The sequence below is a fragment of the Cricetulus griseus genome, chromosome 6 (assembly GCF_003668045.3).
Source record: "Cricetulus griseus strain 17A/GY chromosome 6, alternate assembly CriGri-PICRH-1.0, whole genome shotgun sequence".
NCBI classification, from domain to species: Eukaryota; Metazoa; Chordata; class Mammalia; order Rodentia; family Cricetidae; genus Cricetulus; species Cricetulus griseus.
In genome coordinates this window covers 85,129,025-85,155,344 of record NC_048599.1, presented here as the reverse complement: position 1 = coordinate 85,155,344, position 26,320 = coordinate 85,129,025, and the positions used below count along the sequence as shown (strand labels likewise).

The following is a 26,320-nucleotide window of genomic DNA, read 5'->3' as shown; positions in this document are numbered from 1 at the left end:
TGCATTGAATGTTACCTAATTGTTAGGTACCTCATCCAGCACAACTGGAGTAGAAGGAGAATCAAGAAAAGACAGAAATACAACCATAGGAAAGGTGGGATCCGACAGGAGGAGGTGGCACACGCCTTTAATCCCAGCACTCGGGAGGCAGAGGCAGGCGGATCTCTGTAAGTTCGAGACCAACATAGTTCCAAGACAGCCTCCAAAGCCACAGAGAAATCCTGTCTCGAAACCCGCCCCCCCAAAAGAAAAGGTGGGATCCAGTGGCTGGACTTTTGGATGGGGAAACCTCAGCACCCAGAAGCTCCACATATTTATGATATAGAACTGAACAGAGAAGTGGGGTTGATGCATACAAAAACAAGGAGGTAGGAGTTACATTAGTTACATGGCTGGATAAAGGAGACAAGTTTAACTAATCTCTATAGGAGTAGTCTCTATAGGGGAGTAGTCTTCAAGCTGTGAACATGGTTGGCAGGGAGGGGGTGGGGGAGGAGCTATGGAAGACATTTTCTGCACACACTATCAACACCCACACTTGGACCCCTAAGGAAGGCTTTGCCATTTCCCTCTATTTCTCCCATGGAGAAAGCTTTGCCTCTCCCTTAGGCCAAGGCTAGAATCTTTGATTTGTCATCAGCATACATTTTCTCAAGAATTTCTTCATTTAGAGCTTTCTCCACTCCCTACAGTTAGGATATAAAGTAAAATGCTTAGTTGCTTCCTAGTGTTCTGCTTCCTGCCAGTTTCTTCTATAGGCAAGGCAGGCCCTATTTTGCTTTTCACAGATGATTGTACATCAAAAATGCAGCAGAAAAGAAGCATACCAGTTAATTCTGGCTATTACTGAAATGTGATAGTTGGGGTTTTTGGTTTGGTTTGGTTTGGTTTTTTTTTTTTTTTTTTTTTTTTGATGCTCTAGGGTTTAAAAAATGCAATATAATTGTGCCAGGTGGATTGGTGAAAACATGTGATCCTAGCACTTGGGATTTAAAGCTTAAAGTATTGGCCATCTGGGCTACACAGTAAAGCCCATGTCAATATATAAATATAGCTGAATATTCATTAGAATATGCCAATTATGTTTTTCTTCTTTGTCCCATATATTGAGTTTTAACCTCCCTAACACACCTAACACACTTAGGACTGGATAGCTATTTCAGATAGAGAGCCTGGCCCGGGAGGCTTCCACTGGAGTACTGAAAGACTTGATGCATGGCCTGATCACATTAATGCTGGATTCTCGGATTGAAGATCTTGAGGAAGGACAACAGGTGATTCGTTCTGTGAACCTCTTGGTGGTGAAGGTTTTGGAGAAATCAGACCAGACCAATATCCTCAGGTATATTATACCCTCATCAGTAAAGCTTGGTATAGCATCTCATTTGTCTACAGATAAAAATCAGGAAGTCAGGATTGAGGGTGTGGCTCAGTGTTTGCCTAGCATGCACAGAGTCCTGTGTTTGCTCCGTAGCATTTGTTTAAACTCAGCATGGTGGCACATTCCTGTAATCCTAGCACTGAGAAGCATTCCACTCAGGTGGAGGCAAGAGGATCAAAATCTTTTAAGTTTGCATAATAAATTGATTTATTACTTTCTTCTAAATGAATCAAGTGTATTTCGGCCTAAAACAATATCTGGCTTTTTTCTAGGGTAGGACAGTAAAATGTACTAGTTATAGTCCTAGCATTACATTTGACTCTCAGAAAACGGGTGGAGGGGGTGGAAGATTTAAGATTTATTAATGCTATTTCTTTTTCCAGTGCCCTGCTTGTTTTACTTCAGGACAGCCTGCTAGCAACAGCTACTTCTCCCAAATTCTCAGAGCTTGTTATGAAGGTAAAGTTGATATGATTTCACCTCTTGTCTTTCAAAGATATAATCATTTTCTTTTTTGTTTTTGTTTTGTTTTGTTTTGTTTTTTTCAAGACAGAGTTTCTCTGTATCATCCTGGCTGTCCTGAAACTCCCTCTGTAGATCAGGCTGGCCTTGAACTCACAGAGATCCGCCTGCCTCTGCCTTCAAAGTGCAAGGATTAAAGGTGTGCACCACTAACCCTGGATTCCCCCTAAAAATCATTACGAATAGCAAAAATCTAGAGGAAGAGCAAAGCCATCACAGTGCTTCCCAACTATAATCCAGCACTTACAAAGTGAAGCATAAGGACCAGGCTCAGGTACATAGTAAACTGATGGCTAGCCTTCCTGTAGAAACTAGAATGCAAAAAGTTTGATTAGGTATATGTATGTATGTTTAGTCTTTCATGGAACTTGCCAACATATTTCTAGTACTGTAGTGGTATAGGATTTTGCTTCCTTAGATTAGATTTAGTTAAGCAATCTGAACTACTCTGTTCTCAGGTACTAAAAAAACTGAAGATAGAATTTAAACATTTTTTTTCAATATTTAAATGTCGTTTTCCCCAGCACCTACTCAAAACAGGTAAGGATGATCCATGGGATTTGCTAGCTAGCCAGCCAGCCTAGTTGAATCAAGAAGGTCCAAATTAATGAGAGACTGTCTCATAATAGGAAGTAATAGAGAAAAATACTCTGTGTCCATCTCTGGTCTCCACATAATAAATTGGTATACACATAGATTACACACACACATCTAAAAAAGAACCCTGAATTTAGAAAAATGGTGATAAATTATCCTCAATTTTCAGTCACTCCTTTTAAATCTTTTTTTTTTTTTAATTATAAACTGTTTGGCCTATTTCTCAGTCTTAATAACAAGCTCTTACAACTTAAATTAACCCATAATTCTTACCTAGGTTTAGCCATGTGACTTGGTACCATCTCTCAGTAAGGCATTCACATCTTGCTTCCTCTATATCTGCCTGACAACTGTATCTCTGCGTTTCATCTTCCCAGAATTCTCCTGTTTCTCTTCTTTTCTTTTTTTAATGGTTTATTTTTTTCCCTTTTGTTTCTTTAAGAAGGGAACTTTTTTTTCAGGTTTATTTATTATGTATACAGTGTTCAGTCTGCATGTATGCCTTCAGGCTATAGAACAGAGGAGGGTACCAGATCTCATTACAGATGGTTGTGATCCACCATGTGGTTGCTGGGAATTGAACTCAGGACCTCTGGAAGAGCAGCCAGTGCTCTTAAACTCTGAGCCACTTCACCAGCTCCTGGTTTATTTTATTTTATGTGTGTTGGTGTTTGTGTCTTCATGTATGTTTGTGAGGTATTAGATCCACTGGAACAGACAGTTATAAGCTGTCATGTGGATGCTGAGCATTTAACTTGGGTTTTCTAGAAGAGCAGCCAATGCTTTTAATCACTGAGGCATCCCTCCAGTCCCTTGTTTCTTATTTTTAATAGTGTCTATGGAGAATGGTGCGACTATTGCCTGACACCATCAACAGCATTAACCTAGACAGAATTCTTCTGGACATCCATATTTTCATGAAGGTCTTTCCCAAAGAGAAACTGAAGCAATGCAAAAGTGAATTTCCTATAAGGACTCTAAAGACCCTTCTGCATACCCTATGCAAACTAAAAGGACCTAAGGTGAGTGAGAACAGCAATTAGTTTCTGAGTGAATTTCCTGGAAGGGTCATTGCTAGCATTTGCACGTGCTTGTCTCCCTCAGATCCTAGACCACCTTACAATGATTGACAATAAGAATGAGTCTGAGCTGGAGGCCCACCTGTGTCGGATGATGAAGCACAGTATGGACCAGACTGGGAGCAAATCTGATAAGGAAACAGAAAAGGGAGCCTCTCGAATAGTGAGTAGTCTGATTCCCAAGGGAAAATCTTAGGGATTGGAGTGATCAGTCTCTTGGTTTGCTCCTAATACTGTTTTTACCTGTAAGTTTTAAAACACTCTCAAGTAGTGAACACATGCTTTTTAATCTCCCAAGAAAGACTTCTGTAGCTGTGCCCAAATCGTCAATTGATCCACCAGGTAAGTCTACTACGAGCTCTGCTTAACCAGGGAGGAAATGAACCAATTTGTCCTCAAAGTTGAATTGAAAGCCTTAGACTCGAAGTACTCATAACCAGAATGCTAATATTGCTGATCTAAGCTTTGCAGCTTTGGGCTTTCTGTACCAAAGTATGGCCCATACTTTGAAATATTTTCTGTTAGTATCCATCCTTTATTTGGTTCCATTAATTTAACTTTAACCAGTCCTCTGTGTTTTTCAATTTATTAGGATGAAAAATCATCAAAGGCCAAAGTAAATGATTTCTTAGCTGAGATTTTTAAGAAGATTGGTTCTAAAGAGAACACTAAAGAGGTGAGAATGAAAAGGTTAAGCCTAAGATTGGGTACCACAGCACGTAGTAGTTATAGCACTTGGAAGGCTGAGATAGGAGATTGCAAGTCTGAGACTAGCCTGAACTACATAGTAAGACACTAGAAAGGCAAGTAATGTGCATCACAGCTGTAATCTCGGCACTCAAGAGGCTGAGGCAGAGGGATTGCTGTAAGTTTGAGGCCTATATGATCTACATAGGAAGTTGTGGGCCAAAGCCTTGTCTTCAAAAAAACTGGAAGGAGGGCTGGATGGGTGAAGTGAGAAGGAAAGAAAGGGGAGTGGAAGCTGGGCATTGTGGTGCCAGCCTGGTCTACAGAGCAAGTGTAAAGAAGAGGGAGAGAGGGAAGAGAGAATATGAATGAAAGGGGAATGAAAGAGATTAAACCAAATAGGTGGTAGTCTGGTTTGTGGAAAAGGAACACTAACTTTTATCCATCCCCATCTCTTCCTTTTTCTTTTTACCAGGGCTTAGCAGAGTTATACGAATATAAGAAGAAATATTCAGATGCGGACATTGAACCATTTCTGAAAAACTCTTCACAGTTCTTTCAGAGTTATGTTGAGAGAGGCCTTCGGGTGATTGAGATGGAGAGGGAAGGCAAAGGCCGTATTCCCACTTCAACAGGTGTGGTTTCCTGTTCTCCTTCCAGAAATAAGGCTAAAGTAGTTTCAAGCTTCCTACTCCATTGGCATTCTTGTGGATACCAACTTTATCTTAGTTTGGTGAATACTAAAGCTTTTGGTCTTCTCTTCCTGCAAACCATGTACAGGATCCACTCACAGCTCTTCTTACCTTCAACTCTCTTACCTGCACTGCAGCAGAGTGCTTTCCTAATGTTCTCCCTACTTCCATCTTCATTTTTCTGTGGTCATTTACACATAGAGCATCAGGAGTTGCCAGCTATATTCCAGAAGTCAAAAAACCTCTCAGTCCTGCATTGTCTGATCCTCCCAATGTCCTTGTCTGATCACCTGCTACTTCACCTATTGTTCTCCAGTCCCACCAATCACCTCGCTATTTCTGAAATACACACACATGCCTTAAGGCCTTTGTACTGGTTTTGTTATTCTGTTATTTTTTATGTGGGAAATGAAGCCAGGGCTTTATACATGCTACGCATGCACTCTACACTGATATATTTCTAGCCCCTGCACAGGTCATTATATATATGGTGCTGTTAGTTCTAAGAGAGCCTGTTGGCCAATTCCTTGTCCTTGTTCAGATCTTGTTTATATACTGTAATCTCAGTGAGTTGTTGGAAACTTGTGAGCCCCTCCCCCTCCTGGAACTCACTTTCTAGATTAGATTAGCTTTTTAACTCTTCCTGCTCTGCTCCTGGTGCTGAGATTAAAACGGTATGCCCCCACACTCAGCACATTTACACACACACACACACACACACAGAGACAGAGACAGAGACAGAGACAGAGACAGGGTTTCCTGGTATAGCCTTGGCTATCCTGGAATTCATTTTGTAGACCAGGTTGGCCTTGAACTCAGAGATCTGCCTGCCTCTGCCTCCCGAGGGCTGGGATTAAAGGTGTACACCATCACCACTCAGCTCATTTACACTTACTTCTAACATACATGATATAGTATCTGTTATTTGTTTGGTGTCTTTCCCTCTCAGTTAATATTTAAAGTCCACAAGGGAGGTACTGAAGCTGTAGTTCAGTTTGTAGAGTGCTTGCCTAGCATGCACAATGAATTGGGTTCAATCCCTGCACCCATTAACTGGGCATGGTAATGCATGCCTATAATCCGAGGAAAATCAATAGTTCATGATCATCCTTGGCTACATAGAGGCCATTCTGTAGATACCTGTCAGAAAGAAAGAGAAAGAAGGAAAGAAAAGATCTGCTTGAGAAGGTTTTTGTCAATTTTGTTTCCTAGAACAAAGTTGGCACTCTGCAGTTATTTTAAGGGTTCGGGTTAGGAGAATGCATATCCTAAATTCAGGCTGAAATATTCCAAAATGGCTACTCTGAAAATTACTGCTTACAGAATCTAGAGACAAAAGGAAGACAGAAGAGGTTCTAGTTTAAAAAAAATATTGGTCACAGCTTTAAACCACAGACAGACCCAGCTGCAAAAGTTCCTGTCCTCAGGACAGAGCAGAGCTGTCAAAATGTGCCCTATGTTTACCTCGTTCAAAGTTCAGTGAAGCTTCCCACATAATTCATTCTAGAGTTTAGAGCCTGTCAAAAGTGTGCACTGTGTGTAATTTAGGTTCTCTCTGCATCTGTCTCGATCAGCCAAAGCTCTCAGTGGCACTGCTTTCTCAGCCAGATGGGTTTGACACCATAAATTACCACTCTCCAACTGGTTTAGAGTCCTTCTGCTAGGGTGGCAAACAGTACTCCAGGTAACAGTTTCCCTGGCCACAGGAAGGGCTCCTTTTCCCATTTCCAAAGTTTTCTGGTAATGTTCAACATTTAGTTAATACTTGTATCCTAAACAGCACATTTTCTGCAAGTTTTTGCCAGTTTGCTTTGCTTTTATGGTGCTGGGGATTAAACACAAGACCTCATGAATGTAAGAAACTAACTTTCTTTTTACGCTTTTTTGGGGGTGGGGGGGCTTCGAGACAGGTTTTCTCTGTGGCTTTGGAAGCTATTCTGGAACTAGCTCTTGTAGACCAGGCTGGTCTCGAACTCACAGAGATCCGCCTGCCTCTAGCACCCAAGTGCTGGGATTAAAGGCATGCGCCACCACTGCCCAGCTTCTATTTAAGCTTTATATTTGAGTATGTCTCTTTTGTCTGTATGTCTGTATACTACATGCATACAGTGCTCTCAGAGGCCAGAAAAGGATGGCCATCCAATATCCTGGAACTGGAGTTATATTTGTAAGCTTGCCGTGTGGGTTGGTGCTAGGATTCAAACCTGGGTCCTTTTGAAGAACAGTTGAGCCATCTCTCCAGCACAGCACTCTTGTCTCGAACACTAAGCCATATCCCAGCTCCAGGTTAGGTGTGCATGTGTGTATGCCTGTCTGTATGTGTGTGGGCATGTGTTCAGGTGCAGGAGCTTGTGAGAGCCCAGGAATGATGTTGGATGTCTTCTTCTACCACTCGTTGTTCTCCACTTTATAAATTAAGTTCAGGGTCTCTTACTTGAACTTGGAGCTCACCAATTCAGCTATTCTATCTAGCCAGCCTCCTTCAGGAATCTCCCATCTCTGCCTCTGCTGAGAGTTCAGGTGGGCACTATTGCCACCCAGCATTTATTTTGAGTTCTGGTGATTCAAACTCCAGTTTTCACGCTTACATGACTAGCACTTTACCCACTGAGCCATCTCCCCAGCCATGTGAGTTAGATCTTTTAAATGTTGTATTTTATGACTGACCCCTGTTAGAATTCTAGGAATTGAGATGAATTCTTGTTCTTCTCAAAGAATATCCCTTGAGCTCCTTGTTGTTCTCTATAGATTTGAAAAAAACCTTTATTGTGTCATCCAGTCCAAACATAACTGATTCTTCTACATATCTTCATTTTTCAGTTGGGCACTCATTATATACTTAGAGATTTCAAACTGCCCATGTCAGCCCTGTGATTTTTGGTATATAGTCCTTCACATATCCAAGGTCTAGACAGAAAGCCCTTTTGTATTTATTTTTGAAGTTCTAACAAGGTTTAGGTTGTATATTTGAGACCAGCCTGTATGACTAAATCCAGGTAGATCCTTTGTTATTGTTGTGAGGATTTATATAGTGTACTAAACATAACTTATGCCACTGAGCCCTAGAAATAATTGGTTGCCTTTGTTGTAGCAGATTGGCCATTGCAGTCTGGAAGTTGGGGTATGCAGATGTCTACATGTGCTTCCTTCATTTTTCTCTCTAGGTGTCTCCCCTCAGATGGAGGTCACATGTGTGCCCACCCCCACAAGCACAGTGTCCTCTATAGGTAACACAAATGGAGAAGAAGTGGGGCCATCTGTCTACCTGGAAAGGCTAAAAATTCTCCGACAACGGTGTGGTCTTGACAACACAAAGGTACTTTTCCTTTCTTTCTGTGTGGGTATAGAAAGCAGTGACAAGCAGGTCAGGGACAGGCTGGCCCACAAAGTAGCTCAACCTTGGTATACACTGAGGCAGAGTTGCATCTTGATTGCTTTCCCTGAAGCAGTGTCTCTCTGTCTTCTCTCAATAGCAAGATGACCGACCTCCACTGACCTCTTTACTCTCCAAACCAGCAATTCCTCCAGTTGCCTCTTCCACAGACATGCTTCACAGCAAGCTCTCACAGCTGCGGGAGTCCCGGGAGCAGCACCAGCACTCAGACCTGGATTCCAATCAGACCCACTCTGCAGGAACCATGACCTCATCCTCCTCTACAACTAACATTGATGACTTGAAAAAGAGACTGGAGAGAATAAAGAGCAGTCGCAAATGAAGCTGCCCATCCCTCAGCACTCTGCAGCTTTAGTTTACTAATCTAGAAGTCCTATAGTGTGAAATGGCCACTGCAGGCCTCAGTACACAAACTGGTTTTATGTATCGGACAGCAGATGGGGAGGAGCATTGGTGGCACAAGTCGCACATGCTCTGCTTCTCCCCATCAGTGCTGCCTCTAAAAGACTGACTGTGGCTTAGGTTAGTGTACAGACTTCTAAACAGCTGCACCCTCAGCTCAGACTAGGTTCCATATCTTTTTTGTTTTGTTTTGATGGCTCATTTGTAAAATTGTCCTAATTTTTCCTAGCTTTCAGCCATTAGAAACTCTTCTAATAGTTCCTTCTGAGTTGTGAGCTCTTCTTCTGTAGCCCTGGAGGGACACTGTATTCTGTATGAATGCATGGCATGAGACAACTAATTTAAGAGTCTTTTATAAATAAAGTTCGCATTAACTATACCCATTTCCCAAGATGCTCCATGTCTGGGAGTGCTGGGCACCTGTTTTTGTCACCTATATAAGGAAAGCTGGGTGCTGAGCCCAGGTACAGGAGGGCTTGTTGAGGTCTACTTTTTCTTAACTGGTGGGATTGGGGCTGCAGCTCCATTTTAACAGGAGACACTTGCAGACTCAAGGAGCAGAGAAAGCCCTCCTTGTTTTGAGGTCTTGGTTCATGACCTCCAATGTTGGAGGAACATTAGTGTCCTACTACTTTGCTGCACAAATGACGTGAGATTGTTTTCAAGCTTTGACTTGAGCCAGCAGTTCCCACACCAAGGGGATTGGGTTCACTGGTGGATCTGGACAGCTTGCTGTTTTCCTGCCTGAATAGCTGAGCTTTTTTCAACCCAGACTAATTGCGTCATATTTGGTGTTGAGTGAGGACAAAATGTGAGCTGAAGATTCACTTCCAGAATAAATCCCACAGGATCTTCCTCCATAGTTAGAAAACTGCTTCAGGACTCACTTTCTGGGTTCTAGGATAGATGCCAGGCAAGCTCCAAGACAGCTCAAAAGAACTTTCTACTCAACTGGCATTCCACACAATGAAAGATGGAAGGAAAATAAATCTTGATTTTCCATCAAGTGAACCCTCTATTGGTTCCAGTCACCATCTTCCAGTGAGCCCAAGGCTGCCTGAAATTAAACTTGGTTCTTTCTAGGCGGAGCATGGAGTGGTAAGTGTTCCCTGCAGGGAAGGTGGAGTCTTCTGCTATAGGATGTCATATTTGGAAAGTGAGGTCTAGAATGGCACCATTCATCTGAAAACTAAGTGTTCAAAGTTTATAACCCCAACAGTGATGTTGAGAGTGCTCTGAGCATTACAGTGCATTCCTGATTTGTTTTGAACCAAGGTCTTACTATGTAGTCCTTGCTGCCCTTGAATTCACTATGTAGACAGGTTGCCCTGAAACTATAGAGATCCACCTGCTTCTGTGTCTCCAGTGCTGGTATTAAAGATATGGACCACAAGGCCAAAATACAATGCATTCTTAGGCTTCCCCCTAAAGTCCAGAGTAGCTGAGGTATTGTAATGTCACTGAAAACTTGTACCCATTTTGGTCCAGCTTTCCAATCAACCAGAACCACAGAATAAGCAAGAAATTCTCTGTTCCCTATCCATCAAATATGAAAAACAAATATGGTAGTAGCAAATGCCTATAGTCCTAATACTAACATTTGACAGGCTGACACAGGAGGATCTCAAGTTGGAGACTAGCCTAAACTCACAGGAGACTCAGCAAAGGGAGAAGGGAGAAGGGCTGGGAATTTCGATAAAGATAGAGGTCTTTCCACCTTTGGTTTTTGTTGTTGTTTATTTGTCAACATAGGGTCTCACCATCTAGCCCTGGCTAACTGAAAGGTGGTATTATATAGACCAGGGTGGCCTCAAACTCACAGGGATCCATCTGCCTCTGTCACCGTCCCTGGCCCTCCCACTTTAAACCATGTATATTGGCTGACCAAAGTTATCAGTGGTCAATGCGCATGACCCCTTACCCTACTCCCATCTCACACCTAAAGTAGACCTTCAGTCTTCACCCTTGCCTTGCAGCTCAGGGATGCATGCATCTTCTCCACAGTTCTACAGTGTTATCAAATTTCACATCAGCCAAAATTTACTATCACATGTTAGAGTCTGTGGTGCCCACTTACCTATAAATGTCCCAAATGGGAATAGTGCTTTAATGCTGTATAGATAGGAACTCATGCCAGTGCCCCGTTAAGAGTAACTTTGAAGACTTAAATTTGTCCAAAGTTCACATATTTGCTTAAATATCTTTTACCCCTCTTTACTACAAATTGCTCTGAATCTGGTAAAGAGAAACCTGGGAAAATCTCCTTCCTCCCAACACACACATCTTTATGTGTTTTGTGGGGGCCAAAGGATGGAGGAGGTGACCAGAAAAGGAACTTTAAATATGCCAGGTCCATTTGTAAGGTAGCAAGCATTGTATTCAGTACACAACAAAAACAATTGCTATACATTTGTGCCGTTGTATGTATCTTAAAATATAAACAAGCTTGGGCAGGTCAAATTATCTGATCATAAAATTAGCCCTTTTAAGACTTGAGACAGGGCCAGGCCGTGGTGGTATACGCCTTCAATCTTAGCACTTGGGAGGCAGAGGCAAGCAGAACTTTGTAAGTTTGAGGCCAGCCTGGTTTACAGAGTTAGTTCCAGGACAGCCAATGCTTCACACAGAGAAACCCTGTCTCAAAAAACAAACACTGAAGACAGAATCTGTGCTTAGTAGCCCAAGCCTGTAATCCAGCCCTGGAAAAGTAAAGGTAGTCAGATCTCTGTGAATTCAAGGCCAGTGTGGTCTATATAGTGAATTCCAGAAGAGTCAGATCACACACATGAAGATTGAAGACAACATCAACTGGGGTCATGTGAGAAGCCTATGTGCCCATCCACCATCGAACTATAACCTCAAAGGTGCTTTAACCATTGAGCCTCTTGGGAGCATATGTCTACTATTTTGATGACATGATGAAGGATGTAGGATGTGATGACTAAAATCTTGGTTGTCATCTGGAATCAACTAAAATATAAGCAGATAAGCATGCCTGTGAGAATTTTTTTTTTTTTCTATTTTGTGGGAGTTTTTCAAGACAGGGTTTCTTTGTGTAGCCCTGGATGTCCTTGAAGAGAATTTTTACTGATTGGATCATTTGATCCAATGATCATGAATAAGTCTACCCTAAATCTGAGCCATACTTTCTGGTCCAGCCTGCATAAAAGGATCTGGAAGAAGGAAGCTTTTGCTTTTTGCCTGCTTGCCCTCACTTTTCTCTGGCAAGTTCGTTGATTGATCCTGCGTCTGAGGCATTCCTTCCCTGGCATCAGAACCTCCTAGTGATTCCAATGTAGAATGAAGACCAGCTCAGATATCCACCCCGGAGTCTAAACAAATGCTGGATTCTTGTCCTTTCTGCCCAGAGATACCGTTTGTTGGACTAACCAGATCACAGCCTGTAAAACACTCTAATAAATCATATATGTGAGTATAATATTTGCAATTCTGTCTGTCCAGCAAGCATTACTTCCTCTTCATAGCCCAGTACAGAGAGTTGCCTATCAACAGCACTGGGCACACTGAGATTTAACTGTCACTTTTATTGAGAACAAAAACAAACCACAAAAACACTTTTGACTGGTTTCTGTGATTTTGCAATGAGGGTCCCATATTGTGGGTGTCCTGTTACCCCCACATCTATCCAAATCGATCAATGACTTTCTGTATCCACTTTTTCAGGCGGAACACATGTGTGTAGAAACCATACTTCCCATTTCGGTCACAGCCTTCACCCCATGAGACAATGCCCATTTGATACCAGCGGTTGTTATAGGGGCTCTGAGGAAGAATGGTGGGGATTCCAAAAGTCAGGTCCAGGCTGTTGCTGCAAACAAGTTCCCCCCCCCCAACCTTCCCTACCACCAGGATATTACCCACCAGCCCCTGGCCTTTAGAGAAGCTTACTTTCATGACAAAAGGTCCCCCACTGTCACCTTCACAAGCATCTCCTCTCTTGGTGTCATTTACCTTGAAACCTTGAGGAAGAACAGCAGGGTTCAGGAATCACTTAAGTTACTATAGCCCAAGAACACCCACTTGACCCCAAGATGGTTATCCTGACCTCATTTCCTCGTGCTAGGTATCTAATCCTTGAGTACATTATTTGGCTCTTAACTACCAAGGTTGTCCCAACACCAGCCATTTCCACTCTGGCCAAGTCATAGATAGCCCTCTCCTGTACCCCCAAACCACACCTTGAAATAAATAGACTACAGAAACACCCAAACCTCAATTTAGTGTATTCAATTTAGTATATATGCTGAATTGTATAATCTAAAATACATGTAGGATGAGGATGGGAACATATCTTTTTTGTTTTGTTTTTGAGACAAGGTTTCTCTGTATTGTTTTGGAGTCTACTCTGGCACTCCGCTCTGTAGACCAGAGTGAACTCTAACTCACAGAGATCCTCCCGCCTCTGCCTCCCGAGTGCTGGGATTAAAGGCTAGCGCCTCTAACTCCCTGCTGGAAACATCTTTCAATAGAATCAAATTAGGAATCTCAGCACAAACACATGGAAACTTACCAGATCCATAGAAAGATGCTTTAGGAAAACAAAAGACCTTAGCTAGTAAGATGATTAACTACAAAACCATTTGAATGAAATATCAAGAGTCACTCTAATCCTAAAAGAAGGCAGAAACCAGCAGATCTCTTGCCAGCCTCATCCAAAAATGGAGTTCCGGGCCAGCCTGAAGTACATAGATAGTACACAGGACAGCCTAGAGGACAGTGAACACACAGAGAAACCCTATTTCAAAAAAACAAAATCCTCAAGCAAATCCATGCATAATGGGGGGCGGTATCTTGAACTCACAAACCTGAAACTTAAAATTAAATGAAGAAATCAGATGCCATGGTGTGTGCTTGTAAAATCAGCAATTAATGGGTTAAAGGCAGGAGGATTTATTTAAAATTAACCTCAACTATAAGGTGAGTTGGCGGCTGGCCTGGGGTACATGAGACTGTCTCAAAGGACCAAAAATAAATGGGAAAAATGGAGAAAAGTGGAAAGTATGAGGTTAAAATGGTTGAGTATGGTTGCACCGTCCTGTTGTCAGGAGGCTGAGGTGGAAGCATTACAAATTCATTATGAGCCTGCACTATACAATGTGGTAGAGTATTCGCTCAGCGTGGGTGAAGCCACATGAACTAAACCAGGCATGATGGCGCAGCACATGCCTGCAATCGAGTTCTGGGTGGGCAGTGTTGGGTGAGACAGGAGTAACAAAAGTTCAAGGACATTAACTACATAGTGAATTCAAGACTAGCCTGGGTTACATGAGAGACCCTGTTTCAAGAAAATAAAAAAACAGAAAAAACATCAGGCAATAGTGGGGAAGGAAGGCAGGCATTGTTAGCATCTTGAAAAAGTGTAAGCCCAAAGATAAGATAGTCACTAGAGCAAAATGAAAACTCCTAAATACACAACCTTTAAAAGAAAAGATCACACAGGGAAAATAACACAGCAAAGGAAATGCAATAATACAAAATACTGAGTTAATAACAAATTCCATAATGTAGGAATATTACAATCTTTACCACAATGCAAAAACTATTATTAACATACCAAATACAAAGGGAGCCTTAAGCCCAAAATCTTCAGACTGTCAGCTGGGATGTAGTTTAGTGGTGAAGCAATTGCCTAGCTTGAAGCCTTGGGTTCAATCTGCATCACCACAGTAATAATAAAAGTTTTTAAAAGAAAAAGTAAGCTGAGTAAGGTGTTGCTGAGGCAGGGATACTGTGGATAGTGCACCAACCCAAGCTACATAGTAAAACCCTATCTCAGAAAAAAATAAGGGTTTGTGTTTTGTTAAATATCTACTAAACCGAGCTGGAAAAATGGCTCAGAGGTTAAGAACACTGACTGCTCTTCCAGAGGTCATGGTGGCTTCCAACCATCATAATGAGATCTGGTTCTGGCATGCAGGCACACACGCAGGCAGAACACTATATACATAATCTTAAAAAAAAAATCTAAACAACTCAGAGCCATGCATGGCTTTAATATAGGCACAGGCAAATCTCTGAGTTTGATGCCAACCTGAACTATATAGTAAGTGCCAGGTCAGCCAAGACTACATAGTGGAAAATAAATAAATAAATATAAATATGTAAATATGAAGAGTGACTAAGGCACCTGACTTTAACCTCTGTACTCCACACAAATTCACATACATGTGTGAACCACACTCATACATATTTCATTCTATCCCTCTCTCTCTTACACATACACACTCACAACACACACAACCTTATAATAGATAAAGAGTAGGAATTAATGTTACAGGACAAAAAAATAAAAAATAATGGGTTTATTTTTTCTTTTTGGGGGGGTTTGGGGGGTGGACAGGGTTTCTCTATGTTGCCCTGGCTGTCCTGGAACTAGCTCTGTAGACCAGGCTGGTCTTGAGCTCAGACGTCCACCTGCCTCTGCCTCCTGAGTGCTGAGATTAAAGGTGTGTGCCACCACTGCCAGGCCAGGCAATAGATCTAATTATTTAACTAGTCAAATTCCTAGGTAGCCTTTGTTTTTGTGCAACTGGAAAACTACTTGCTAACTCTAGAAGAGTATGCGATGAAACACAAATATATAAAGTAAGGTGCCACAGAACAAGAAGATCATATACTGCATCCCAGCATTCCAGAAAGATACCAAAGTAGACCTGAGGAAATGGGAACAATTATCACAGCACTAAAGTAAACAAACATTTCTGGTCCTTATTTTGAATGGAATTATAGTCAACATCAAAACAATGTTTTATGAGTATAATACAATTCCAATAAAAATACCAAATAAGCTCTTATTTGTTTGCTTGGATTTTGTTTTGTTTGAGACAGGGTCTCTCTATGTAGCCCTGGCTGCCCCATAGCTAGCTTGCTATGTAGACCAGGCTAGCCTTGAACTCACAGAGATCCTCCTTGCCTTGCCTCCAGAGTGCTGAGATTAAAGGTGTGAACCACCATGCCCAGTTGTTTGCTTATTTTTTAAATAAGGTCTACTGTAGCCAAGTAAGCCTCAAGCTCACTATAATCCACCTGCCTCTACTCCCTGAGTGCTGAGGTTACAGATGTACACCACTCCACCTGGCCTTCTCTTACCTCCCTCCCCAGGACTGCCAGATTTATAGCACTTCAATCCCTTAGGCCTCCCTGCTGCTGCTCAGACCTACCAAGCATTGGCCTACCTCATGACCGAGTCTGTCCCAAAACCAGGATCATACTCCCACTCTGTCCAACCCTCATTCACTTCTTCCAGTCTCTGCTTAGCCTCCACCTTCCTGAGAAAGGCCTTCACCAACCCTCTCTGACACTTTATTTGGTTGACGTTGTCCCTTGCAGTCTCCTTTACTCTGCTCCTCTCCTCTTCAGAGCTGTTATCAAGAATTGGTGCTCTAGACATTTTATGTATTGGCATATCCCCCTAGGAAGGAAGCTTCCTCAGGACCACCTATTTGGGTCTCTGCTGTGTACCCTCAAATGTTATCTTGGACCCAATAGGCATTCAAGAAGTATGTGATAAGTAACTGAATAAAAGTCCTTTCCCTACCTAGGACCTCCACTGAGCTACATATATTGAGCATTGAGCAGGAATTAATGGCCTCAGGCCAAACACACTCTCTCTAACTTCACACCTCAGTGCATGGAAACTTTTACCTTCCTTTTACCATCAAAAGGTTCAGCCACTTGCCTAGAGTCTTCTGACTTGTACAAGCCAAGGTATGTGCCCATACCACATCCCAAGTCTACCAATCCCTGTTCCTGACCCAAGACAAAAGGCTTACCAGCACAGAACATGTTGTCAGTGATGCGTATCCGAGTGGAGGCCTTGCACACCGACCTTTCTACAATGGGCAAGTTCACCACCTGCAGGACGCTGGGCTGTATCTCGCTGATGCTGGTTGTCCATGTCTCCCGAAGGTTGCCCCAGCCTGTCACCCGCCCTTTGTACCCAGCCTGGAGCAAGCTTTAGGGAAAGAGAGGAACCCAATGAGAATTGTCCCTGACAGCATCTAGAAGCCTTCTGATAACCAACTCTATTTCCCAGAGACCAACATATAAAAACCTAGCAGAAAGCTGGGCGATGGTGGCGCATGCCTTTAATCCCAGCACTCGGGAGGCAGAGGCAGGAAGATCTCTGTGAGTTTGAGGCCAACCTGGTCTACAAGAGCTAGTTCCAGGTCAGCCTCCAAAGCCACAGAGAAACCCTGTCTCGACAAACCAAAAACCAAAATAAAATAAAATAAAATAAATAAATAAATAAATAAAAAACCAAAAAAAAAAACTAGCACAGAAAAGGACTTTTGCATTCACACCATGAAACTGCAACCTGCAAATGTGTGCCAGGCCCCAAGGTCCAGAACCCAGGCCAAATCACAGCAGAGGCCTTGGTGCTGACCTGGTTGCTGTCTGCCTGTCCGGCAGGCACACAGGATGAATATAGTCGCTGAAAGGCACAGGCTTTTTGAGTTTGAGCAGGGCGATGTCTCGGTCCAGGTTCTCCCGCCAGTTGTATCTGGGGTGAATGTATATCTTTTCCAGCATGGAGATCTTTTCAATGTTCCGCTCATACCTGTGCAGATCCCAACAGAAAAGTCAAGAGCTGTAGACCCCCCAGTGAGAACACTCAGCTCACTGAGGAAGGTCACACACAGTCTGCCCTGGGATTCTGGGAGGTAGGATGACCACTGAGCCACCACCTCTTCCTTGACAGCCCTCTGGCAGCTTCCTCCCAGTCCAATATCCACATAGAATTTTTGAGTCATATAGCCAGCAGACATAAATGGGCACAAGCCACATGTACTATTCAGAGTCACAACTGAAAGCGACTCCCACCTGGACCGTGTCCTGGTGTCTGGAGTGGGTCAGGACATTGCCCAAATAGGCTTTCCCAGTGGGGATGCTGAGAGGTTATACAGTGGGAGCCACATCTCACCTAATGGGCCCTGAGGTCCCAGCCTGTCACCGCCAGCCACCAACTTCATACCTGGTGCGAGAATGCTTGCCAATGCGTACCAGAAGGTCATTCTCAGTGAAGTTCTTGTCCCAGGGTGGGTACAGAAGGCAGTGGGCGGCAGTAAGGACCCACCGGTCACTGATGAGACTGGCCCCACACAGCAGCTCTTGGGGACTCTTCCGGAAAAGCATCACCTGCCTAACGGGAAGTAGAGTGCGTTAGGAGCTGGGACCTGGTCCTTCAGCAGTCCTAGAAGTGGAAAAAGAGCCTAGATTAAGAGCTACTGGGCTGGAATGGTGGCACAAGCCTGTAATCCTAGCACTCGGGAGGTGGAAACAAGAAGGATCACAAGTTCAAGGTCAGTCTCTGCCACATGAGACCTTGTGGCCACCCCCACCCCACCCCCCAAAAAAGAGAGAGAGAGAAAAAAAAGAAAGCTTGTGAGCTAGTGAAATAGCGCTGCCTCCAGGTTAGAATGACTCGGTCCTGGGGGACCAGAGCTCTTCAAGTGTAGACTTCATATAGTTTAGCATAGTTCTGGAGTCAGAAGATTTGGGTACAAGTCCTGATTGTATTATAGTGTGCCTGAGAGTGAGTTACTTAAGCTCGCTGGGCCTCAGCTCCACCATCTATCTGCTTAGGAGACATGGTAAATAAAGCCAGGCGGCTGGGATTTCTCTCGGGATACGTAGAGGGTGCTAGTGTCACTTGAGGAGCCAAGGCTTGTGTGAGTGCAGCGGCTGTGGGTGGGACAGGACGCACCAGGGAGCGATACCCATCTCAGCATCCCAGCCCTCCACGATGCGGCCATCTATGTAAGAGTCAAGCAGCTCCTTTTCGGTTTTGTCTTTCCGCGACTTCTTCTCGAACAGAGGCCGAAGGCCGCAGTCTGCAGTGCAAGGCCGATGGTGAGGGGTCTATCCTGCCCTCCAACCCTGCGTCCCATGGACACGCGGGTGCCTCACCTGCCTCCCCAAAGCCAAAGGTATTCTCATCAAAGAATGTGTGGAACTCCCCGTCCGTGGTGCGCCCTCCGATGGACTCCTCCACATCGTGGATCTCCTCTTCCACCGCCTCCTCTGTAAAAGATTGGGAGCTTAGATCTTCCCAAGCCCCTGCAGGCATTTGACTTTGGAGGGCATTTGACTCCAAGATTAAGAGCATAGTTACTTCTCAACCACCAGGCAACAACCTCTCAGGACCTCCGTTAACTCAGCTATGAAATGAGACAAGGACCTACCCCTAGCCAGGTTTCTGTAAGGCCGTAATGAACCCACTTGCCCTCTGCCCCTGAGCTCTGCTCACCACAGTAGTTGAGGCTGCAGTACTCAAAGTCGCCAGGCTGCCCGGCAACGTAGCACCACACGCCCTCCTCATCCCCATCTGGGTTGCGGCAGAAGTTTTCCACAAGTTTCACCTCTGGGTCGAAGTCTTGGTACTTGCTCAGGTCCTTGGCTGGTAAGCTGGCCCAGGCTAGGCAGGGGGACCCAAGTGTTGTCACAGCCAAGTTCCCCTGGTACAGCCGGCCATGCTCAGGGATACACTGCTCCAGTGGAGGCGACAGATTCCCCTTGGAACCTCCAGAGCGAGGAGTCATCTCCACAGTGGTACGGCCCTCCTGGCCTGGTGTGGAAGGATACAGAAGCCAAAGTTGGGGGAACCACACACAGACCCGACAAATATTTGAATCCCTGTCCTGGTGGATTCCATCTGTGTGACTTCAGGAGGCTTAAACAACCCCAGTCTCAGCAAGCTCCCTTCAAACAGGCCACATATGCCTATCTTCTCTTACAGTTGAGAGGAGAATGTAAAATACACAGCACCAGGTGTGGACCATCCCAACACTCCTGGAACTCTCTGTAGTCCAGGCTGGCCTCGAACTCAGAGGTCTGCCTGCCTCTGCTTCCCAAGGGCTGGGATTAAAGGTGTGCACCACACCCAGCAAAGGTTTTGTGCTGTAACTGAACATAGCAGAAAGACTGTAGGGTCTACTAAGGATGTCCGTGTGGACAGGTCAATTTCAGCACACCTACAATGTATTTCCCACAAACAGGGGTAGAGATTTGTTAGGATCATTTAAAATCATTGGTGATTTGCTTTAAGACCTCTCTGGGGTGGAACATAGCTAACAAAGAACAGGGAACTGAACTGCAGCTAGGGAAGGAATGCTCTCTACCATTCAGTTATAACTTATCCCTCTTTTTTCTCTTTGAGACAGATCTCACTAAGTTGCCTAGGCTGGCCTTGAACTCTCTGTTGTCTAAACAGGCCTTAAACTTTAAAACAAAGATTTATCTTTTTCATTTTTATTCACGTCTCTTGCTGTGTGTGTGTTGGGGGAGACATGAGGTGTTTCACATGTGCAGGTGCTTGAGGGGGCCAAAAGAGCTGGAGTTACTCCAGCTGGAGCTGGAGTTACAAGTACTTGTAAGCCACCCAACATGGATCCTGGGAACTGGGTTCTGGTCCTCCGCAAGAAAGGCAAATTTTCTTAACTGCTGAGCCATGTCTCCAACCCAGGGCTTGAACTTTTGATCCTTCTGTCCTCCTGCCTCAGCATCTCCATTGATTGGGAATATAGGTCTGCTCTGCACTGCCAAGACAGCCCCTTTGTGTGTGTGTAGGGGGGGGGGCGGTGTTTGACGCTAGGACCTTGTGCATCCTAGCCGAACTCTCTACCACCAAACCACATCCCCAGCCGCCCATGGCATGAATTCACCACTCTTCTTTACTCTGGTTTTACATCGGACAGTACTTCACTTCCTGACTTTGGCCTGGTCATGTGGCACATGTGACAGGTGGCCCATCGGCAGGTTAGTCCTACCAATGGCAGGAAGGCAGGGCTGGCTGCCAGCTCTGAATAGGCCTTCAGACAGCACTTCTGTTCATTGTTCTGCACTGCCACCATCATCGTGGGCGGGAGGAGCTTTCTCAAGGACCTGCTCAGCCCCAGCAGGAGTGCAAGTGGAGCAAGGGATCCATCATTCACAGCACAGCCACTTAGGCAGCCACTTAGCACACGGGGATGGGACACTCTCCCCAGCTCAGTCACGCACCCAGCCATGCCTCAGTGGTATAAGAAATAAACCCTTGTTATGGCATGCCCCTCAGGGAAGGGTGTTGGTTCTGCAGCATTATTGTGGCTAGGGCTGGGTAACCATGGGAACTAACCACAACACTCACCCAGGGCAGAGCCTTATATGCTTACTCTGTGCTGTTTGGAAAAGGCATGTGACTGAAGTGATCTAGGAGGACTTCCTGGGGGAAAGAACCTTGACAGGATACAAAAAGTTGTTTGAAATGAGCCACAGCATGAGGGAACCAAGACAGGGAAGGAGTAAAGACAGGCTGTCTCTTCCTGCCATCTCTCCAAGGAGTCAGACAAATCTCTGTCTCTGTCTCTGTCTCTTTTCTCCCTTTCTATCTCTTTTTTCTCTCTTCTCTTCCCTTTTATTCCCTTACCTTCTCCCAATAAACTTTGCACATAAGTAAAAAAAAAAAAAAGAAGGAGGTGACAGGCAGCCTGCCCAAGTGTCCCACGTGCCCTGGCCATTCAGTCACTCTGAAGGTGGCCAGCATTATGATGTCCATTCAAGATTGCCAGGCCTTCTGAAGACCCCTGGGCCTTGACCACGGACTGCTTCCAAGCCCCAGCTTACCACAAACGGGAACACTGCATTCTTCTCTTCTCACTGTGGGGTCTGTGGTGTAGCACCAGGGCCCTTTGGTGCTGCTATCTGGATTGCGGCAGAAATTCTCCTGCAGGTCGGCCCCGGGATGGGTGGTGGAGTTGATGCTGGAAGAGAAGGGTGTGCAGGGACTGTGCCTCCCGAGTGTGTCCTTGCTTCCCCTCCGGGCCTGCTGGTAGACAGGCCTGCCCAGCACTCACTCAGGCTTGTGTGGGTAGCGGCTCCGCCATAACTGGCACTCGATACCGGAGTAGGTGACACTCACAGTCCCCTGGTAGTTCATACCCAGATCCATAGCACAGTGACCTACAGAGATACACACCTGAGTCTTCATCGGCCTCTGAGGACTGTCCCCAGATCTTTTATTAACATTTTGTCTATCTCCCTGCTCCAGGCTCTCTCTCTGGTCCACCATCTGTAACCCGCATGCCTTTGTTCCTTTGTAGTAGGTTTGTCCACTCCATATCATCCAAGTGATGACCAGATGACAGGCACAATTCTCAACTGGGCCCAGTCTCCCCGCTCCTGTTATCGTAGCCTTTGCACACAGTCTCCATGGTTAGAATTCCCTCAGATTTGTTCACCAACTCCTGCCACAAAGGCCAAGGTACACAGCTCTTCTGAGAGGCTATCTCTGATTGTGCTGATGAGCCAACTGTTCTTATGCTTTTTCCTGGCTTTTCCAAGAGTCTCTCGGTATTTGGTATTTCTGTTTTCCTGAGGTTGTAAGTAAAACCCAGAACTATTCCATGCTCTTAAAGTCCCCAGCACCTGTATGGTGGCACCTCTCTATAACCCTAGAGTTCAGCCAGCTGAAGTACAAGATTTTGAGTTAAAAGCCAGCTCATATGCACTTAGATCCTACCTACAAAAAGAAATCCCAAGTACCCAACGCAAACACAGTGCCTTGATGGGGGTTGTTCTTCTGTGTGGTTCTCTTATTGGCTAATGAATAAAACACCATGGCCAATGAGGCAGAAAGATAGTCAGGACTAGGATGAGGAGAATTCTGGGGAAAGGTAGGCAGAAAGGGTCCACCAGCGGAGTTGCCATGTAGACCAGGAGGATAGGACGCACCAGGTGTTCTCAGGTAAACCAAGACCACATGGAAATACATAGATTAATAGAAATGGGTTAATAATTAAGACAGGAATAGCCAATAAGAAGCCATTTGGCCAACAGTTTTATAACTAATATAGCGTTTGTGTGTTTATTTGGTGTTGAGGAGGCTGCCGGACCAGGCTGGTGGGAGAAACCCACAGAAACAGTGCCTGGCACACACTGAAGGTTTAGTACAACATTTTTTTGAGGAAGTACTTACTTTGAGTAAGTAATGAGGGCTAGAGAGATGAGAGATGGCTCAGTAGTTAAGAGCACTGGCTGCTCTTCCAGAGGACCTGGGTTCAATTCCTAGCAACCGCATGATAGCACACAAGGTCTCTAAGTCCAGTTCCAGGGAACCTAATGCCCTCTTCTGGCCTCCACAGATACCAGGACATATAAGTGGTATACAGATGAACATGTAGGCAAACACTCATACATATTTGGTGATGCACATCTTTAACCCCAGCATTCAGGAGGCAGAGGCAGTCTCTGCTGAGGCAGGCCAACCTTGTCTACATAGCAAGTTCCAAGACAACCAAGGCTACATGGGATGGAAAGGTGGGAGATAAGGAGTTCAAAGTCAGCCTAGGCCACATGAGACCCTGACTCAAGGAAGGAAGGAAGGAAGGAAGGAAGGAAAGAAGGAAGGAAGGAAGGAAGGAAGGAAGGAAGGAAGGAAAGAGGGAAAGAAGGAAGGATGGAGGGAGGGAGGGAGGGAGGGAGGGAGGGAGAGAGGGAGAGAGGAAGGAAGGAAACTATGGCACTTAAGGGGTTCCTTGTGGATAGTGGAGTATTGCTAGACTAAAGATATATTCAGAATGCTGTGGATGGAAGCTGTTCCCTGAAGGCTCTGAGGAGTCTCTGAAGGACAGGGTTTTCAATGGGGAGTGTTGGCTACACCAGGGGAAAGCAACAAAGTAGGCAAGGGTTGAGACTTCTTGACATGTTTACTGAGCTTGATCAGCTCATTATCAGTGTAGGAAAAGGGTTTGGGAGTCTAGAAGAGAGACAAGGCCAGACATGCAAATATTTCCTGACTGAGAGCCTGTGGATAATAGGGAATCGTTGGCAGCATTGGAGAATGAAAGCTGGCCATGGTGACACATGCCTGCAACCCCAGCACCGGGGAGGAGGAAGGAGGAGGATCAGCGGTTCAGGGTCATCCTCAACATCTAGCAAGTTCAAAGCCACGATGGGCTACAGGAGTCCCTGTCTTAAAAACAAAGCAAAACGTTTTGGAGAATGAATTAACCAGTCAGAGCTCTGACACAGGGTGGACAGGGGCCTAGTCAGGCATGAAGAGCAAAGCCCCCAAGACTAATTAATTACCCATCCATTCCTCCAACAGTCTGGCCAGACTGCCAGACACAAGGCCACATGCAAAGACATCCTTGACCACAGAACAAAGACGAAACCTCAGGCACCGGAGATGCCACTTCGGCCGCAGCTCCTAACCGCTCATCAGTTTTCCTATTCTCCCAGGCTTCCCCACCATCCACCCAACAAAGTCTGCCCCTCACCTTCCATGCAGTTCATGAAAGTATCCCGATGTTTCCTCACTGAATCACAGACTGGAAAAAAAGCAGAGACACCTTTGGTGTGGCTGGGGCACAGGTGAGGAGATGATGGAAGCAGGGATAACAGATGGGAGGGAGAGAGGAGAGAGAATGGATGCCTGCGTGTGTTACACAGCGGAAAATTCTGTAGGAGAGGACAGTCTCTGGCTTGAGTCCCCCAGCCTTTCTTCCCTGGGCAAACCCTGTTGGCCACTCACCTCTGTACTTGGCCCAGAACACCTCCTGCAAAGCAAGGGCTGTGGGTGAGACTCCAGCAGGGTAGAGCTCTGTTTCGGTTAGTAGGCAGTATGTCCTTCCCTTACCACCGCAGCCTGACTTTAATCCCTCATTTTAGCTTCCAAAAGGAGAGAATGTGAAGAGAGAGAGAGAGTCCCCCAGCACACATGAATGAACAGGTCTCCTCCAGACTGGAGAAGATAGGAGAAGACGCCCCCCCCCCACTCCCGCCCAGGGAATGGGCGGCACCAGAGGCCCAGGGCCAGGGTGTACAGCACAAGGGAACACAGAAAGGTCAGAAGGGCTTAAGCAAGCACTAGACAATCCAGCCAGCCCCAGTATAGCCGACTGCTGAAGCTAAAGAGTCCCCTGATGTCAAGAGCCTCACTGTGACAGCCCAGGCCTACAGTTTCCAAAACAGACTTTAGGCACCCATCTTGCACCTGGATGAGATGGGGGTCAGAATGGAAGTGAAACTCTGAGCAGGGAAGAGCCAGATGTCTCCTGCTCGTGTCACCCATCGTCCCTGCATTCCTCTGCTAAGGGAGTCCGGGCCTTTTCCTCGCCCACCCGCCCTTCCTCCCAGCAGCCAGTGTGGGGCTCACCGTGGCACTGGAAGACTCCAGGGCCTCGAAGGCCTCCTCATAGCTGCACTGTTCCTCCACGCACTCCCGCTCCAGGTTGCCCTTTCTTAGCTCCTCCAGTAAGCCACTATTGGCTCTCCGGACCCGCTGGAGCAGCGACAGGGCTTGCTGAGGGGCCAGGAACACTGCAGTGGGGATGGGGGTGGGGGTGGGGGTGGGGCATGGGAAATCGTCTCTGGAAAGCCTGGCTATCTTAGCCATTAAAGGGTAAGAAGCAAGCCTGGCCTGGCCAGCTGGCTTCCAAGAGGGGACGTAGGGGAAGCAGAAGTACCCAGAAGGTCACTGTGAGTTGGCCTTTCATTGGTTGCTCCAGCCCACTCGCTCTTCTGGAATGGCACCCCTTCCTGCCCCATGCACCTGACTCCTCTAAGCTAGGCACTCTGGTCTGAGGTCCACCTGGGGACTGACTGTTCTGTGTTCACTGGTCTTAGCCAGGAAACCCCAACCCACAGGCCTATTCCACATCCTCCATCTTGCCCAGGCCTCCAAGGGCCCCTTACCATGCTGGCTGTGTACCAGGCTGACCAGGACAGCCAGAATCAGGCAGCCAGTTAGCCCCAGGCCTCGGACGTGCAACATAGTGTGTCAGCTCCTGGAATCTGAGGGATTGTCCCGACTCTCTCTGAGTTAATGTTGAACCAACGTGAAGAAATCAGTGGCAAGGGAGAGGTCAGGGGGTCAGGGCCTTGGGGACAAATGGTTAGATAGTTCTAAGGTCCACCCCCTGCCATCCCAGAGGACAGGTTCTCCGGGACCAGGGATGGATGTTCTTAGGGAGAAAATCGTATTGAAAAGACCATCATCCAACCCCCTCCACCATTATTAAGTGGGTGAACGTGGATCAATGAATCCTTCCAGAGATCCTGCTAGTCCCAGCCAACAGGGATGGTACCAGAACTCTCCATTTTCACACACCAGCACCACAGTCCCCTCATCTGTGCACTGGGCACAACACTGCCATGAGAACTACGGGAGGCTGTCAGTGCAGAGCACCTACTGACTAGCCGATTCGTGCAGACATAAGGAATAGAGATGGATATGTCCAGGTGCACGGGGGTAACCACCACGAGAGAGAGCAGGTGAATATAGGCTGTCTTCTTCTGTCTCCGGCCCACAACTCCAGGTCTCCTGACACAGCCCTTCCCTCCCAACCTGTCTGCACTGGGCCAGCCTCAGAGGTTTCCAATTCTACACAACAGCTCTGGACCTGCCTCTCACCCTCCCCCATTTCCTGTTTACAATGTAAATATTAGTCCTGGGTCTAAATAGAACAGAGGGACAAAGAGCACGTACACCCGGGAATTAAGGGACCCTTGACTTCACCAGGGCTAGCTGTTTGGGGTCATGTACAGTCTGGAGAGAAACATGGTT

General features: G+C 45.7%; 2 protein-coding genes across 5 annotated transcripts in view; one reads left to right on the top strand and one right to left on the bottom strand.

Moving 5' to 3' along the window:
* Ckap5 (cytoskeleton associated protein 5) overlaps positions 1 to 9,133 on the top strand; it is a 104,238-nt gene extending 95,105 nt beyond the window's left edge. For 2 of the 4 annotated variants that reach the window (XM_027422520.2, XM_027422521.2), the window contains exons 37-44: positions 1,155 to 1,342; positions 1,765 to 1,840; positions 3,334 to 3,522; positions 3,605 to 3,742; positions 4,172 to 4,255; positions 4,742 to 4,901; positions 8,123 to 8,274; positions 8,432 to 9,133. In XM_027422520.2, the coding sequence (XP_027278321.1) occupies positions 1,155 to 1,342; positions 1,765 to 1,840; positions 3,334 to 3,522; positions 3,605 to 3,742; positions 4,172 to 4,255; positions 4,742 to 4,901; positions 8,123 to 8,274; positions 8,432 to 8,674 (1,230 nt within the window). In that variant the 3' untranslated portion in view covers positions 8,675 to 9,133. Of the gene's footprint in view, positions 1 to 26; positions 349 to 1,144; positions 1,343 to 1,764; positions 1,841 to 3,333; positions 3,523 to 3,604; positions 3,743 to 4,171; positions 4,256 to 4,741; positions 4,902 to 8,122; positions 8,275 to 8,431 lie in introns of those variants that run through there. The other 2 variants (XM_035446043.1, XM_027422522.2) reach the window with 2 other exon arrangements.
* A 3,263-nt stretch (positions 9,134 to 12,396) lies between these two features.
* Positions 12,397 to 25,528, bottom strand: F2 (coagulation factor II, thrombin). The gene is made up of 14 exons (XM_027422523.2): positions 25,450 to 25,528; positions 24,911 to 25,074; positions 24,287 to 24,311; positions 24,033 to 24,083; positions 21,609 to 21,714; positions 21,379 to 21,515; positions 19,025 to 19,342; positions 18,685 to 18,798; positions 18,482 to 18,608; positions 17,750 to 17,917; positions 17,162 to 17,335; positions 16,548 to 16,729; positions 12,664 to 12,734; positions 12,397 to 12,537 (listed from the first exon to the last, which is right to left on the bottom strand). Exons 1-14 carry the CDS (start codon positions 25,526 to 25,528, stop codon positions 12,397 to 12,399), a joined length of 1,857 nt encoding a protein of 618 aa, XP_027278324.1.
* Positions 25,529 to 26,320: the final 792 nt, after the last annotated feature.